Genomic DNA, 19,102 nt, shown 5'->3' with positions numbered 1-19,102 from the left:
AGAAACTTGTTGAACGTTGGGAGGTCATAAATAACGATGGACCACTGATTAGCCTATTGATAATAATTGTAGAGTTAAAACGGACATAATCTATTCCCCAACCCATTATTATTTTGTGCAAAACAACAAAAGGAAAAACTTATTTTGGTTATATCACCAGTTTTATGTTTTTGTCAAAGTAAAATTTGTTTCAAATTAAACATAAAGATTCTTGCGAATTCTTTACATTTGTTTACATTATATTCACTAAAAATCCGCAACAAAATGAGCGAATACGGTAGCGAATGCTAATTTAAAATTTAATGCAAATAATTTTTCTCGCGAATGTGTATACGAATATTACGGCTGCAGTTAAAAATGTATACAGAGATCATACTGCAGTTATTATTGTCTATGGTTATCATTACAAATTACATGAAGTGAGGATTATTTGTGTATATTAATAAAAGGAGTCTGCAAATAAAATGTCTCGTTGGTCATAGAGGCAAATCTAAGGATAGAAAAAAAAGACAATTTAGACATAATTTTTTCAAATTATGCAAAATCATAAAAAGAATGTTTTGAAAAAAAATATTTCCGTCCCGAAATTAGATTTTAAACTTAAAAATTTAAAAAATCAGCGCTGCATCGATCATTGTGCGGATATCATAAAGGAGAAGCATATAATTTTATGACTTGTATGCTTATGAAATTACTACAGTTGCGCACTATAAATCCATATGCTCTGTGTTATTAGCTTCAGGGACAAAACTGCTAATGTTAACTAATAATTTTTCATCAAATACAACGCTAAGGTCTCGAAACGTTATTGGTCGTGACAAAACGTCATTATCAATGTGTGATCCAACATAATGCGGATGGACTTGTTGGACAAGTCACAGTATTACATATTGTACCCAATTTCCTTTATTTAGCACAAGCAAAGAACAATAGGGCGACTTTCGCTACACTATTACTACTACACGAAGATTTTATATCATCGAGGTTTTGTTGAAGCTGTAGTTACTAACCCTAGGAACTGAACTTTATTTTTTCACGCCATCGGCATAAAGAAGACAACTTACGTTTATATTGTTATTGTTAACCAGCTCATTAAAGATAAAAATAATGGACAAGGATGGAATTTGGAAGAATTCCTGATATAGCTACATATTCTTCAAATCTACCGATTATAAACTACGAACAAGCTTTCTGTTACAAAAATAAAATTTGAAGAAACTTAATAAGGATTCTAAGGTGACATACCTACATGCCGAGCTTTTGAAAGTAAAACTGAGACTGAGTGATAAAGCTTATCTAACGCTTTGCTGAAGTTGGCATAACAACACAATCAGTTATAAATTGTTTAACGCAAACTAAGTTGGTGATAGTAGAACGTGCTTTTATAAAACCATGCTGACAAGGTGTTATCATAAAATTTTAAATACTTTACCAAAATTACATATAATGGAAATGGACCAAAAATTATTAACGTTAAATTTATCACCCTTTTTGAAACCTGGCACACCTTTGAACCCTTGCACAGGCTAGGAAATTGGCACTCAATAATTTTTTTAAAGAACAAAAAATCTGAATTTGTATCTCTTATTAACAGTACGAGTACACCATTTCGGACCGGTAGTCATTTTAGGTTTTAACGTAAAAAGTTATGTAAGACCCATTACATTTTTTTCTATTTATTTGCGACCGTTTTGTCAATAACAGAAAAAAAAACAGTTTTGTTTGAACCCTTTTAAAGGCATATAACTTCCTAAGGGTGCGTTTTAGGGCACATGTTAATAGGAACTTTTTGGCTTATTTTAATGCAGCAGAAGTTTGTAACCCTATTTTAGAAACACCCTGTATTAGAAAATTTGAATATACATATCAAATATTAAAGTCTATCATAGAATTAATCGAGGGCAACATCCAAAAGATTAATTTTTGAAATTTTCACACGCCAATGTTTGTGAAAATATAGAAAAAATATCACGAAAAAAATATGGGTGTCACTTTCCAGAGAAATAGATAAAAACATCTAGATATAAACTTTAATATTGGAATCAAACCTTACCCGTATGTATTACTGATATCCTGAGAACGGACTCTCAAGAGAATATGTAAGAACAAACAGGGTGTTCCAGAAAAAAAAATATATATAGACAGGCAGTAGATCTCTGAAGTCTGAAGTTCAACTCAAAAAAAATTCAAAAACAGTGGAGCTGTAGTTAAACAATTTCGCCCCTCTGTACCAATATAACAGGAAACATGCGGTGTCAGACTTTACTCGAATCAGGGTTATGGGGTTACATTGGTTAATATATTATGAGAACGATGACGAATTGCAGTGGTTTAAATTTAAATTTTCATATATTTAAATCCTTGACGAAAAACAATCAGTGTAACACAGTGCAATATATACGGTTCTTGTAAAGCTGTTAACCTCGACAAACTTTACCCGGTCCACAAACTATCATTTAGCCCTGCGTGACACAAATATCTAGTGTAGCTACATAATAAACGTTTTATTACGTACATACTGACTTTTCGACAAAACTACACTATACTATTATTCTTTACACACTATAATGTTCAACTTACTAGATACGTTTCATTTTCATGTCCATGTATGCATAACGATGCGGTTTAGCCAAGTTTAAAAATCCAGTTCTGGTTGGTCCAAATGGGCATTTAAATGTAATTTACGCTAAAATTGAGATAAAACCCGTTTTGGAACGTGTTGACTAAACCGCATATTTGTAAAGTTAAAGTTTTACAGTTGTGTTTACTCAGTAAATATTTGGGTCCGTTAAGTTTTATGTTCTCCAATATACATACATACCTACACAATTCATATTTAGCTACACCGTCGTCACATTCCGCATCCCGAGTGACTATTCAATTAAAAATTGGTCATTGTGATACATTAAAAATTTATATTATTTTTATTATCATTACGAATTAAATATTGACACATCACAATGATGTCTCGATAAAGAAAACTTGCAAGATGGTTTTCCTGAACATGTTCTTAATAATATGATGACATGACATTGCAACTTTTTCGTAATCTGTATTAACATTGAGATTTCTACAAATTTATTTTGTTTCTGTAATAATCATATTTCTTAATAACACAAATTCCCAATAATAAATAGGGGAAGTGAGGTAACACTTTTTTTTTGTTCTCAATGATGCAAGAAATAATAATTATGATTAATTTTAATGGGAATTATATGCTTACTCTACATACAATGAAATGAGCATATTTCAAAATGAATACATTCTCCTTATAATTATATCAAAAAAATGATGCCTGCAACATTGTTTGCTGATAGCGAACGGTGTGACATTTTTAGAGATCGGAAATGTTAGGGCGGTTGCAATGCGGTATAGGGTTGGATGTAGGCTGGGTTTCCTTTTATGTAATCTTATTTGAACAAAAAGTGACACAACCGTTGCCCTCGTATAGCTACACTCTTTACATTATAAGAACATATACACGGTGTTTCAAAGAACATGGGCCAACGCTCGGGGGCAGATTCCTAACCTAAAAATAAGATTACTTTTTCATATCAACATGGATCCGATTTCGCTTCGTTGCTTAGATACAGAGTGCAAAGTTTTAAAATATGTTTTTTCAAAAAATCTAGATTTCCACTTGAGGGAATTAAATGAAATTGGGACAACTGACTATTTACAACCGAATACACATTCCTAGGTACTATTATGTTGAACATGAATTACAGGACCGGACTTACTTGCAAGCCCTTGGATTTAATCAAAGAAAAAATTGGTTCTCCGTTGAGATTTCTAATTTAAATGTGCTCGGAAATTAAAATTTTAATAATCAAAATAGCTGCGACATGGAAGACAGAAACGTCAAAGGTAAACGATACACTCTTGTCAACTAATGTCTCTTAATCATAATTAGTAAATTAGTATTGATTATTATAATTTCCTGATATAAATGTGCTTGTAAAAATGCCAAACGTCAGGTATTCCTTCATTGAACTTACTGATATGATGCTTTGTTATGGGGATGCTAGACAAAATTCGAATGCTGCGAGAAGATTGTATTTAAATAAATTGCCTTTAAATAGAGTTCCCGACAAAAAATTATTGAACATATTTTTCTTTGATTAAATCCAAGGGCTTGCAAGTAGGTCCGGTCCTGTAATTCATGTTTAACATAATAATATCTAGGAATGTGTATTCAGTTGTAAATAGTTTGTTTCATTTAATTCCCTCAAGTGCAAATCTAAATTTTTGGAAAGAGCTAAGGAACGAAGCGAAATCGGACCCATGTTGATATGAAAAAATAATCTTGTTTTTAGGTCAGGAATCTGCCCCCGAGCATTGGCTAGCGTTAACAGATCTATTTCATAATATGATGTCAAAAAAAGGTGGTGAAAATCTGGGAGTCAAATTGTTTTCGAAGACATCGATCTCTAAAAAAAAACTACTCAAGAAATATCTACACTTCTCTACTTCATGACACACCTGCAGCGGAAAATAATTGATGTCTAAAAAAAGACGACGGAAATAGGAAATGTGGAGAAGAAATCATGATTTTTCCAGGAAACCCGGACAAATGACATGTTAACTCGGAGTCCGAAGATGTACCATCAAAACCCGAAGACTCCGGGTCAAACCCGGAGATCTGACAATCCTAGCATTGGCCCATGTTTTCTGAAACACCCTGTATATGTAAGTATTTGCATAATAGTATGAAAAAAAAGGACAGTGTCTATTTTTCTACACTAAACGCTTCACGTGGAATTACCATAAAAATATATAAAGTCCGTACAATATTTGTTGAGAAGTTCTGTTATCGGAACTACGGTAACAATTTACCGCGGCAGAGGCGTGCCTTGAAATTTTCCGCGTTATTTTCAAATATTAAAATATAAATACGATACTCTTCGACGGGGAATTAAATTCCTTTATTTTACTTTTCACGTTTAATTTATTTTAATAGGAAACTACACTGAAATGCACAGGACGATACACTTCCGTAGAAACACGCAAAACACGATATGCCCTGCAAGCTGCTGCGGAGAACGCCACGCCGCCAATGTCTTTCTACCTCGGGTGTCGAACGTGGTTAATTCCATAAAAGTGAAGTAGGGGTCTTCCTGGAATTATATCTCAGTAAATATCGTATGGACTGTAGGTATTATACGTAATAATAAGTACCAGCAAAAGTTAACAAAATAATAATTTTTTACTCGGAAAAAAAGCGATTGTAGAAAATAATTAACAGTTGTCCTAAGTGTTTCGCGGTTAATCATCTCTGGCGATCGGTAGGTAAATATCCATTTCAAAAACGAAAATGACGCTTTTACCGAGGTCACAGGTGCATATCTAAAATAGTCGAAGATTTTAATAGCTGCTATTTTTACTAGCGGTGGTAAAGCATCAACTATTTCACATTTTAGTAGTCCCACTATCCGCATCATTGTACAATATATATTTGAAGCTTCGCATCGATCAATTTTTTCGATACGTATCTAGCGGGACTATAATGCCTGCTCTGTCGGCCTAGCGTGCTGTTTTTTTTGTTGAGACGTTGGCTATGCATTTAATTGTCGTTTGTGCGTGTGTGAGTGAGTTTGATGCTTTGCTTGGTCGAGTGTATGGCACGTGTTTTTTGTGGTAGTCATTAGCATTGTGCATTGTGAAACATAGAGCGGCATACGGTTTGACCACAGTCGGTTCAATTTTATTTCATTCACTTAACAAATATAAATATAACAATAAAATATTCCACAACAAAAAATAAATTGGGATTTAAGTTTATTTCCAGAACATAAAATAGTACTAACAAAATACAACGGTGAACAATAATATCTAGAAAAGTAAATGATATTACTACAATATTGTTCCTTTGCTCCTGTTGTAACACTGTTCCCTACTCAAACTATCAAGGATTAAAACACATCATAAATTATCTTTCACTACTACGGGATACGCTGCTATCACATGACGTGACATACATGAGCAGCAATATACCAGAAGTTTGAAATTAATTAAATACTCAACGTAAGATATAATTGTTTCAATAAGCAAATATTTACTTTTGTATTGGAAAATCACTTTTTAACTTACAATATTTGATTCCTCAAATATATTTGTTTGCATATTGTTCATCCTATATAGCATCCTCAAATAAACCACTCACTAACTGAAATGAATATAGAAAAGAAAATTGTGATGCCACATTGCTTCCTCTGTATCACTCTTGATACACTTCGGCTACTATTTTTTATTTATAATATTTCCCTCAAATATTACGCTACTAAGTATATAAAGTGTAAATCGTTGTTATCTTTTCAATCGAAAATACGTAAGAATGATGTGTCGAAAATTCCATTCTTTAGGAATTAAGGAAAATCCAATTTGTGTAAGTGTGAACCTAGAAATGTTTATATAAGGTTAACAACAAATTGAGTATTACACAATTTTAACAAACACACACTACAGGGTGTTTACTAATCGCCCAACCTACAAATATTCTTACTATACTTAAAAATCGTTGAAAATAAAAAAACAAACATAGTGGTTTTAAGGTTTTTACAGCCCGTGCTAATTAATATGCAAAGTACGAGGGTTTTTAGGACTGTTCTGCCGTGACCTGACGCTGCCAGTTAAATAAGATTTACAATACACTCCTTTAGACTTGGTTAGAAATCTTTGACTTCCCGTGCTGTTCTCGGGCTAAGCTCTATGGGGGCGGAGTCACTAGTTAAAATAGAGGGTAACACGGGTTATGTCATTAACAAAAATCGAGATATTGTCAATAATATTGATAAATATTGAATATTAATAGTATTTGAAAATTAATAGTATTGAGGCAATATTAAAAAGAAATACGGATTTTGAGATATTGTTAGAAAATATTAATATACAGGGTGTTTCTAAATGTTATGTACATAAGGATGGGGGTAATTCTTTGGCTTATTTCATGACTAAAAGTTCATATAAGCATAGGTCCGCAAACCCTTTACCAATCTACAGGGCGTTGAAATTTTAAGATTTTTATAGTTTTTTTTCTATAGCTCCCACAGTATTTGAGATATTTAGCTGAAATTTGGAATATAGGTTACGCTGTAGGGCTTACATCATTGGGCATGCCAAATGGTCGTGATATTCTACAGAGTGAAATTTTTTCGGGGTTTCTATTAATTTTGACAGTTCGCATATGAAATAGTAACTTGGATCTGCATATTATGTTTAAAAATTAAAGGTTTATGTTACAAACTGTAAGGTGTAAATGTGTTTTAAATACTCATTATAATCTCATAACAATGCCAAATTTTACGAATTTTGAAATGGGTCATCCCAGCTTTAATTTTTAACAGGTAGTGGCGAATAAACTGTCAAAATTAATAGAAACAAGAGATTATCTAAATAAAGCCAGAGCCTACTGGACCATTTTAAGAATTTAAATTTCATCTAACGAATTACAAAAAATCGTTTTTTATTTTTTTTCTCGATAACGGTCGCAGATACGAAAAAATCATAAGAGGCCAAAAAAGTTTCTCAACAAAACATAAAATCCAATTTTGATTTTAGAATCTACCAGCGGCGCACCGCACAAAAGTTCATGGGAAGAAAATGGGGCATGAACCCCGAAAAAATATCACTCTGTGTCTATAGAATATTACGACCATTTGGCATTTTCAATGATGTAAGCCCTATAGCGTAACCTATATTCTAAATTTGAGCTAAATATCTCAAAAACTGTGGGAGCTATAGAAAAAAAACTAAAAAAATCTTAAAATTTCAACACCCTGTAGATCGGTAACGAAGCGTTTGCGCACCTATGTTTACATGAACTTTTAGTCATCAAATAAGCCAAAAAATTACGCCCTCCCTTATGTACATGATATTTAGGAACACCCTATATAAACGTTGCCTATTATTCAATTAGAACTTTCAATATAAAAACACAGTTTTACTGTAACTACTATAGAACACTGACTATAAAAGAAGGCCAATTGCGCAAGTACAGAGGCTTCATAAATGATTACAGGCCACGTCACCAGTAATTTGTTTGGAACAGTAATTTTATTTCCTTCATGTTGGCAATTTTTCGGTAATATTAAAAATTATTAAAACGATAAAATCAAGATTACATTAAAACGCAATATTCTGTTTCACTGGCTGTGGTTGGTGTAATTTTTTACTAGATTCTATTCAACCAATTAGCGATAGCATTATCTCGAGCGTACGCGTTACGGTTTATTACTGTTCATTGTAAACGATTCATTAATATTGGTGACTTAGGCATCTTTCGTTATCAGTATGCAATGTTGGGTTGTGGAAGCTCGGTAGTCACGTGGCTTGTAAACATATATGAAAGCTCTGTAGAAGGTAAGGTAAATACATAATCTAAATTATGCCTCTCACCTCGATAAAATAGCAAACATTTTCCATTGTGTCAGCTTATTATCAGAGAAAATATCTACTTGATATATACACAAATTCGATATCTATTTTTAACTATTGATTATGGTATTATATACCTAAATGTCTACTATTTATCAATTGTTAATTAATCTGTTTTGTTTATAATTTTATTTAATTAATTAACTTAATAAATATGTATCTGTGCTAACTGTTAGTTTAATTTTGCCGAGTCCTGAGAATCTTAAAATATATCGATACAAGGTCGATGATTATGAAAATTGACAATTAGAGGAAAAACAAAAAGACGAAATAAAACAATATAAATTTAATGGTGTAACCTTCAGATTTATTATTGATTAGGTAGATATTTTATTAAGTAAAAAAACATCTGCAATACTTATTGCGTTGATAATTAATTAGCTTAATAATTTTGGATATGGATAAATTTATACAGATAAAAAAACAGAACAGAGCAAATATAACTGATTCATATCCACATTATCCATACATTTTAACAAGTATTTGAATGAGACATCTTAAAATGTATTTACACTGTGAGGTATACGAAAGATTTACTAATTTCTAAAATAGGTAATTCTGTCATCCGATACGTTTCAAACTAATCGATACATATGTTATAAATATTATCTTATCAGCATAACTTTTATATCAGGTACACATATTGACACTTTCAGGCGACACATTTTTAAAAATGAATAAATATGATAACTTATTACGTTGATTAATTGTTAGGAAAAACTATTAATTAAACTAATATGTATAAATTTCGAAAAGGAAAAATAAGTTATGTAAATTTTAAAGGACTGGCACCTTCGTGATTTTTAAAAATAGCAGATATGGTATCAAAAATTAAATATATCACATGACAAACATTTATCTATTGTCTAGAGACGGTACTCGTTTTGTTTTACTTTGATTCGCCTGATATTTACATTAAGATATCTAATAATAGTCTATATAGGATTTAGAAGTTATCAGTGCAATAAAAAATTGCACAATAATGTACGTACCATAGGGTTTATATGACATTTTAACACAATTCACACAAATATCGTTCACAACATATTACTCGCTAACCGTGACAAGTACTGACGACTGAGAAGTAATTCCCTTATCAGAGATTAGTGTGGAGAGTTATTTTAATAGATAACCATTTATAGGCATAAATACATTTCATATAGGGAGTCAATTCACTAGTCCCGGTTGAATGAGGATACATTAGTGAATGATAGTTAATCGGACTTAGCTATTTATCTATTTCTTTCTAAAAGACAGAAACAGAATATTATTTTAAAGTAGACTTAGAATTATAGCTCTTAATATTGTTTCATTGTATTATTTATTATTGATTGTTGAATTCTAAAATATGTAGTTACTATATTATTTTCCTTCGATCTGATGCATTGCGGAAAAAAATTTCTGTATAAACTCACCATAAAGCGCAAAGTAACCTAAAAACATACACAACTGCACGTGTGTGAACTAGCTGACAGGCAGTAACGGATTGTTACGAAACATAGTTTACTTTTTAACGGCTGTGCGTGTGTCATACACACTGAAATGAAAGAAATAAGATACGAAATAAAACTGATTTATTATGCTCATGAACTGTAGACAATACAATATACTCCCCTTATCTTTGTTGCTTTCGTATTTAGAAAAAAAATTGTAAAGGATAGCTATAGTACATTTTCATGTGATTTCAAACTGTACTTGGAAAATACATTGAAAGTTGCATTTTGGACATGTTTATTAAACCTCTGATTTCTGTGAATCGAACACGTCATACATTTTTACATATATGGTATAAGGTTTGATGGATTCAACTGTGAAGGTATTTTAATGCCTATTAATATTTTCAATTCGATTTATAGATGTTTATATTTAATAAATCACAGTCCTACGCTATATGAGTGCTTCTAATAAGATAAACAATCAGTTGCCTACAAGGTGCTTACCACTCTCTCACAGAAACAAATATTTAAAGACGAAACCAATATGCGATCCCATTGATCACAATTCATAATTTCAAAAACTGAACAAAGTATGCCCATAGAGAGCAAGTATCTATGATTTATGGGACGCAGGCCCTTTATTTCCAACGAAAACATGAAATTACAGCATAAACTACACCTCACAGATTACAGCTAGATGCATTCGGGATAAATATATTTCTTCCACAAAATTGGCTTGTGTCTTCCTGCCTATTAATTATCCCACATAAATCAAACAGTTCACACCTTATAAGGTACGGGAACAAAACATTATTACGATGCCTGAAATATTCTCGGACTATGTAAAATCGTGGAGAAACTAAATCATTTAAATATTCATCTATAAAACAATATTGCTGCTTTTTTATTAACACCCTTTAGTCGTTTTCGTAAAGAAATGTGATTTTCTTTTTTGCATATTTGCCAAAATATTCAAATTTTTAGAAAAAAATATATTTATATAATCTGCAGACAGCAATATCATTATTTTCGAAAAAATGGTGAAGGATTCGGTAATAAAAATATTATGTTAGCTATTTAAGTTAAAGAATAAAATTCTTAAAATATATTGTTTATATTTCTTTAATCTGTTTGTTTTATTCAATTAAAAAGTATGTATATGCATACTGCAATGGTTAAATTTGTATAGTGAAACCTGAATAAAAAATTCACGAAAAATAAAAATAAAAAATATTAGTAGCGATGAAGTTATGCTTTCAAAATATTTTTGGTTTAATTTGTCAAAACAGTTTATAACAAAACTTACAGAACAAGGGTATTTGCTTATTTATCGTCGATAAATGAAAAATAGTAATTAAAAACTAATTTATCCCTTTTCCTTTTTTTTTGCTAGTTTAGCAAAGCATATCCATTAATTAAAAGCAACTTGAGACAATAAATTGGCATCGCAAAATTGTTGATTCAAACAAATTGGTATTGGACTTCCAATGAATTAAAAGTTAATGAAGACAATGAATTAGTATGGTAAAATTGTTGAATCAAAATTGTACTAACCACATGCAAATTGAAGATAAAAAGATTCTATTTAAATAAGCAAACTGAGAAAACATGCAATTTGGTGAACTGCAATGTTTAAATACAACTTTATTTGTGAATATATTTTTTATGTAAGTGAGTGTAAAGTAGATGCTAAATACCCATAATTTTATGTATTTATCCTGTGACTAACACCTTTCTCTATGTACCATACAGTTTTTGGTTATATTATACTGTAAGAAAAGGCAAACTCTTAAAAGAACATTTTACTTAGTGTACTAAAAATATACAGGGTGTCCCGTTCATGTTTAAAAAAAACCTGTGTGCAAGTTCCTCATGGGAAAATAATGGGGGTAGTTCATGTACCACTTTTTTCTTAGACGCCCTGTTTTCGATATACAGTGTGTTGAAGTTGTTACTTTCCTAATGGTTTTCTTTAATTATCTTTAAATCGGCTAAAGATAAAAATGTTAAAATTTGTACACGAGTAGGTAAACATCAACTGTGCGTTAAGAATAATCTGAAAAGCAGTGTCGCCGATACAGGTAATTGGAGGGGTACAATCGAAGAAAAAATATGTTAAAAGTCAAAATTTATTACATTTCTAAACGGTTCTTTTAACTCTAAAGGATACATAAAAACAGGTATACTTGTCGAAATTCGGTAGCATGTACCATTTTCGAGAAAAATTTATGTCGCCAAATGCAGCGTTTCAGAATTTCAGCTGTCATCAGTTACAACTACTTCGACAATCAAAAGTACTGCAGATTGCTTTCAGTAAGGTCAATAATCCATTTTCGTGTTGAATTAACAGTTTCTTTTTTCGGTATAATCATGATAATAAAGACCGAGATTCACACTTACCCACGCGGAAGCAGTGTAAACAATTTTTTCCTATTTATCATGCAGCTTATTAACGGACTGGAAACCGAGAACCACCTCCGTTTGGTCAGGCTAAATTGGTAATTGTACGCCATCCAATATCCAATGTCCTGACCTAGTAAATTATCGGTGAGTATAAGGAAATACAAGTAGTGTACCATGATGCGAACAACACAACGAGGGACGTGCTAGAATGTCGAGTACTAGAACGTGGAAACACCTAACTGTTGCCCATCCCACCCACTATAGGCAAGCAGAAAATGTTCGCTAAATGGATAGGACTACACCTGGATACCGAAATGGGTTTTAGAAAGCTAGTAGATTTCAACCGCTACTTTTGCTCTTCAATTTTATTTTCATATAGAGTTCTTCTCTCTAAAACTATTGGAAAATACATCCTTATTGTTTTAAACAAAATTAAATTTTCCATATTAGTATTAATGCTTCAAGATGTATTTAATTAAACTTTTCGAATAATTTTAAAAATTACTACTTACTACTACTGTATTTTGTTTGGTGAAATCAACACTTCAATTTAGGAGTATGTTTGTTTAAATAATTAATTTTACAGACATGATCTTTCTAAATGTCTTTGCACCAAAAGTTATTACATTTCGAAATTAATTCCTAAAATATAAATTGTATCAGTTAAGTCGTTTGCATTTCAGAGTAATGCGTACGAGGCCTGTGCAGAAAATAACTGAACTTTTTGAATTACGCGCTATTGGAGATATTTGAACCATATGTTCTTGGACTACTGATATCTCATTCAATTTTCGTGATATAAAATGTGCAATTTTCTGGAACAACGATGGAATGCAAAATTTTGCGTGAAACTGGGGAAACTTTCACGTAAACGTTTCAGTTTCTGAAACAAGCTTACGGAGATGAAGCTCTCGGTCGTACGCAATGTTATCAATGGTTTTTACGATTTAAAAATAGTCGTCAGTCAATTGAAGATGTCAATTCGGTCATGTCAAAAAATTTTCACTGAAAAATTTAACATGCAACGAATTGCAGCAATATATGTTTCTCGTTTGATGACCGAACAATACAAAAAAAAATCGTGTGGACGTTTGTCGGCAACTCCTTGAACATTCAAAAGATCATAATCGGGGACGAAAGCTGGGTTTACGGCTAAGACATTGATACAAAAGTTCCATCATCAGAACTGACTGGCAAGAATCTTCACGACCCAAGAAAGCACATCAGTCTCGATCCAATGTCAATAACTGCTGATTGTTCATCTCCAACTCGTCAGCAAATCCTTCCTTTATTGTAATGAGGTTGCAGAAGACCCACAGTTCTTATTCTTCTTGACAGTCTCGAAAAAACCTTTCGAGAATGAGGAAATCTGTCGGGATAACATTGTCGTCACAGTCTTTCAGCAGCGGAAAATGACTCTGCTTCAAAATAAAGTTGTAACATGTCGTGTGCTTCTTCATTGGTGTACACTATTTCTGCAAAAATCTTCTACATTTGTTTTCATGTCACACGTCAAGGTTATCGTTACTTCAAAATTTTGTAACGTTTATCTGACACATTTTTCGCTGAACCTTAACTTTGCGGGGTCATTTGAGTGGAAAGATTCAGTAGAAAAATTACGAACGTAGAATTTTCCGCTCTTTCCGAATTCGGGATTGAAAATAAGAGTTTCCATTTAAAAAAACTAAGTTGACCTTGAAATGACCTTGAAAATTACCTTCAAGGTCACAGACAAGAACACGACAATATGTAGGAGGCCAGTAACTTTCATCTTAACCATTTTTCACATAACCATGTAATTTGGATTTTAGAAAGGGTGGACGGGGTCTGGGACACCCCGTATTTGTTGGATTAATTTTTTTAGACCTCACAATTTTCGGACAAATTCTAATACTACGTATTTTATGTATGTATAAAAAATAAAGACATATTATATGTAGAAATATCTAAATGCAATTTGTTTTTGAAATTAGTTTTATATCGATATAATTGATTGTTCAAAGTGAAATAAGTCTAATAATCCAAAAATTTTGAATAAAGTAAGGCGAAAAACTTTCAATACACCTTTTTTTTTAATATATGAAACCCATCGCGTTTGGTTCAAGAGTGGCCATACTGAGATCCTAGCTTTCGTTTACATATCTTCATATATAAAATCAGGTTTAGTTCATGAAATAAAATCATTCTGAACACATACATTTTCTGTACTTAATTTAATGAACTAAATATGAACTTAAAACGATGAGCTGTTTACCTATAAGTTATTGACAAACAGCATGAGGCCCATCGGGTGTTTAATCGTAGATCATCTATGGTAATGTCCACATTGTAAATACATTATTATAGCCATGACATCATATAATTCGTTTGTATCTGCAATTTGTCACGCCAAATATTTGAATGACGGTTACTGGTACTCTTTACAGGATGAGCCACTTTCAGGGTACGGATATTATTATTAACGTAAAAAAACGGACTTGGAAATTTCCACATGTGTAACACCCACGTTAAGCAAAATATCGCCTTGGTTTCATTATTCATGTAGTATATATTTCAGTTCATGTCGAAAATCAGTCACTGAACCTACAACCTTATGAATGAAAAAGCTTTTTGGGGATGTAGTAATACAAGAAAATCTAATAATTAATGTTACTAATGTTAAGAAAGCCATTATGGACACCTACTCTTTTTGCTTTTTATTATTATCTCCTTTCCAAACTGGTATCATAGGTCATTCCACCTGAATTCCAATAGTTATATTTAACTGTGTATAACAAAAAAAAAAAGATTAATAACACTAAAAAGTAGTGATTGATGTACTACTTCTAAAACAATACTATGCAAAAGACGTCACAAGAGTCTTTGTAATTTGTATCCGTAGATACCACAGAAAAAACTTCAAGAAAATTCATTTACAGCAGATAAATTATACTATTATTTTTTAAAATAGACATTTCAAAAAAGGAGGAGCTTATTCTTTGTCCAAATTTATGAATACATTTATATATTTTTTTTCAGGTTGAAGAAACAGTGGACTGTCTTCCAGTGTGGAAAGTACATAAAATCGTAAGACATAAAGTCCTAATAAACATGATTCAATATCTTTATTTTTTCGGAATATATTTAAGGATATCTTATTTTTAATTTTATTCTCTTTTATTCGCTAAGGAAGCATCTGAGACAACCTTTTATAGGGCTTTGTCTTACTTGTATATACTTTCCAACCTAGAAGTCTGCCCACGTTTTGTTTTTAACCCTAGAAAATATATTTAAAATATTTAAAAAATGAAGTTATCGAAACAAAATTATGTGAGCTATAATACTGCAATAAAATGAGATGTATTGAAAAGAGTGTTGAGGCACATGGACGTTATTTTAAAAATCTTTTGCAAAGTCAATTTTAAATTTATCTAAATGTATGATTTTTGTAAATTGCTAATATGTATTATTGTCCAGACAAAACATTGATGTAATATCTTTAATTGTATAGAAGAGATTTAGAAAAATACTTTTTTTCTTAAAACTTAAAATCTATATTAAAGACAAGAGCATGAAGGGCGAATATTTATATAAGAAAGGATTCTAAGATTCTTAAATTTGAACAACGAAAATTCAGAAGACCAAAAAAAATGAATGAATGAATGAATTTATGTGTCCTTTCCATATTAGTAATTAATTACTACATCTTTAAACTTTTCCCTGGCATTTTCAAATTTACTGGCTTTAACAGGTCATACAAAGTAGTGTAGGTAACTAATGGTGAAGATTATAAATACTTCCACTACTAGTAAATTAGCCACACAAATACAAGAATGTAATAGACGATTTGAAGACATATGGTAATTTTTTTAAAATATAATTCACTGTTTTTAAACATATATTTTTTTATTTTAAAAAAAATTAAAAAACTACATCATATACTTATATATTTTTTTATGTCATATTGTCACGTTTCTAACGCATACCTGTAAGTGTTTGGTATTTTGGTACGTAATTAATTTAAAAACTAGCAATGTTTTAGCAATTATTCATGTAGCACGTCTTAAGAGATGATGGTATAGAAAGGAATTTTATTCATTTTAATGATGAATTCACGTTACATGTCTTGTTTGCTGATTATGCTTAGAGGATGAAACTATAAATTTATTTATCCAATTACTGGAAACGCGTAAATCAATAGGACTTTTATCGAGTCACTGAAAACGTATATATTAAATTTCATGATCCTCAATAGAAATTACTTCTTATTACACAGATATTCTGTTTGTTTTTTAATTATACATTTTTAATATTAGCTTTCGTGTTTTTACTTTTTTATAAAGGGTATTAAGCTGATCTGAAGGTTACACTTTTTCGAAAATTCTCATCTGATGAGGTCATATATACTCTTTGAAATCAGTTAAAAGTTGTAAAAAGCAACTTTAAAGACAACTTATTAATAATTAATTATGTTGTAGGAAACTATTACTATATAGTATTAATGACACTCACAGTAGCGAGCAATCATGTTATCAGATTATTAATTAATAGTTATATAAAAAAAAATATCCAAATTAATTAAAAAATGATAAAAATGAAAAATAAATGAAAATACGTACAACCCAGAGATTATACGGAATGACAAGATTTGTTTCAAATATAAATACATATTACTAATATATCATCATGTGCAGTAGAAAAACACACAAGAAATTTTGGGAGTTAGTATTAACATTGGTTATATACAAACTACGCTATCAATAGGGTGTAATATTGATTAAAAAACGAAAAAGAATGGCACATTTCTTCTCATTTGATCTTATCTTCTAACAGATTGTTTCTAAGCACTCGCATAAACTGTGAACGAGATAAGTTGAAATGTTAATACGAGAAATGTAGTGTTATACCTATTGTAATAATAAGTAACAATATCCAAAATAAAGTAAGTGGTTATTCTTCAATTGCAGAGATCAATTATCATGATACAGTAATAAGGAATAAAAAAGAAATTGTATCTCATTTTAACAGATATTTTAATGAGGTGTCCAAAAAAGTAGAACTAAATTCAGGTGATAATACAGCATATACAGTTTTAAATCTAAATACAACGTATCCTACACTATTTATTGAACCCACAAATGAAGCAGAAATATATAATTTAATAAAAAATATAAAAAAATCAAGTTCTGCTGGCGAAGATGGCATTAGTTCTAATATTTTAAAATGTTGCATTGATTATATATTGCAGCCATTGACATACCTAATATGTACGGTATTTAATATCTATGTAATATCTGTTATGTAATATCTGTCATTGTCTCAAGGCGTGTACCCGGACGTATTAAAAACTTCTAAATTAAACCTCTTCATAAAAAGAATGATCCTAAAAATATCGAGAACTATAGACCTGTTTCTTTGCTATCTACACTTTCTAAAATATTAGAAAAGATTATTTCCAACAGAGTTGACCTTTTTGTCAAAATATATTACTTATATTACATGACGCTCAGCATGGATTTCGAAGTTCCAAAAGTACAGAGACAGCCATACAAAACTTCTTAGAACATTTGTATAATAATATGGATAATGGAAAAAAAACTGTTGGTCTTTTCATGGACTTAAGTAAGTCCTTTGATTTAGTTGATCATCAACTCTTATTAATAAAATTGAATGCTTACGGTTTAAGAGGACTAGTTAATGATTTAATTAAAAGTTATCTTGATAACAGGTTTCAGTTTGTTGAAATAGACAACGTCAAATCGGATAAATTAATAATTAATTGCGGTGTTCCTCAAGGCTCTGTCTTAGGACCTTTATTGTTCATTCTTTTTGTTAATGATTTACCGTTAACTGTGGGTGATCGTGAGTTGGTTATGTATGCTGATGATAACAGTTATTTATGTGCTAGAAATGATATAACACAGGTCATTAATGAAATTCAAAGTAAGTTAAATGTATTTTGTAAATGGTTCTTGGATAACAAGTTATTTTTAAATATGAGTAAAACTGTTTTTATTAATTTTACACCTAAGACTAAAGAAATAAGTCAGTCATATCTTGTCAAAGTAAATGGAATATCAGTTAAGCAGGTAGCAAATGTAAAGTTTCTGGGGATACACCTGGATAATAATCTTGCTTGGGAGACACATGTTAACAGTATAAAATTATCGTCTAAGTGCTTCTGTTTGGGCAGATTGAAATGTATATATAGTAAAGAAATTTTATTGTGTTATTATGCCCAGATATACTGCATTATTATGCCCAGATATATTGCATTGAATTTTGGGGTTTTTCACAATTAAGTTCAGGGTTTTTAAATTTCAAAAAAGAGCTATTAGATTAATTATGGGTCTATCTGGTTTAACTTCATGTAGACAATATTTTAAGAAGCTTAAGCTTCTTACAGTGCCTTGTATTTATATATTCAGGATACTCTTACTGGTCCGTAAAAATACAGATAAATTTGTCACGGTTAATTCATTTCATACATATAACACGAGGGGAGCAAATATTCTTTGTTTTCCAATTCATAAGTTATCATTAACTGAAAAAAAACCACTTTATATGGGCATACAACTGTATAATAATCTACCACTTCAGATCAAACTAACAACAAATTTTAACTCTTTTAAAAGAAATGTTAAGAATTACCTCATTCAACACTGTTTTTATAGTATAAATGAAATACCTAAGTTATTAGAATGTAATTGGTTTTAATATGTTTTGTATTTTTTTTATGTATAATGTATTTTCCTGGATTAATAAATTATTATTATTATTATTATTATTATCATTATCATTATCATTATCATTATTATTATCATTATCATTATCATTATCATTATCATTAT

At 30.8% G+C, this 19,102-nt stretch overlaps 1 protein-coding gene across 2 annotated transcripts in view; it reads right to left on the bottom strand.

Annotated features, from left to right (window-relative positions):
- The window catches only part of LOC108912647 (spectrin alpha chain, non-erythrocytic 1), a 222,883-nt gene that overhangs the window by 51,591 nt on the left and 152,190 nt on the right, over positions 1–19,102 (bottom strand). The window contains exon 1 of one of the 2 annotated variants that reach the window (XM_018717947.2): positions 9,426–9,501. The exons of the other annotated variant lie outside the window; for it this stretch is intronic. Within the exon in view, the coding sequence (XP_018573463.1) occupies positions 9,426–9,444 (19 nt within the window). The 5' untranslated portion in view covers positions 9,445–9,501. Of the gene's footprint in view, positions 1–9,425; positions 9,502–19,102 lie in introns of those variants that run through there. 2 annotated transcript variants of the gene reach the window in all.

This window comes from Anoplophora glabripennis, unplaced genomic scaffold, assembly GCF_000390285.2.
Source record: "Anoplophora glabripennis isolate ALB-LARVAE unplaced genomic scaffold, Agla_2.0 scaffold547, whole genome shotgun sequence".
NCBI classification, from domain to species: domain Eukaryota; kingdom Metazoa; phylum Arthropoda; class Insecta; order Coleoptera; family Cerambycidae; genus Anoplophora; species Anoplophora glabripennis.
The sequence above is the reverse complement of the archived record's forward strand: the minus strand, read 5'-3'. Positions and strand labels throughout refer to the sequence as shown.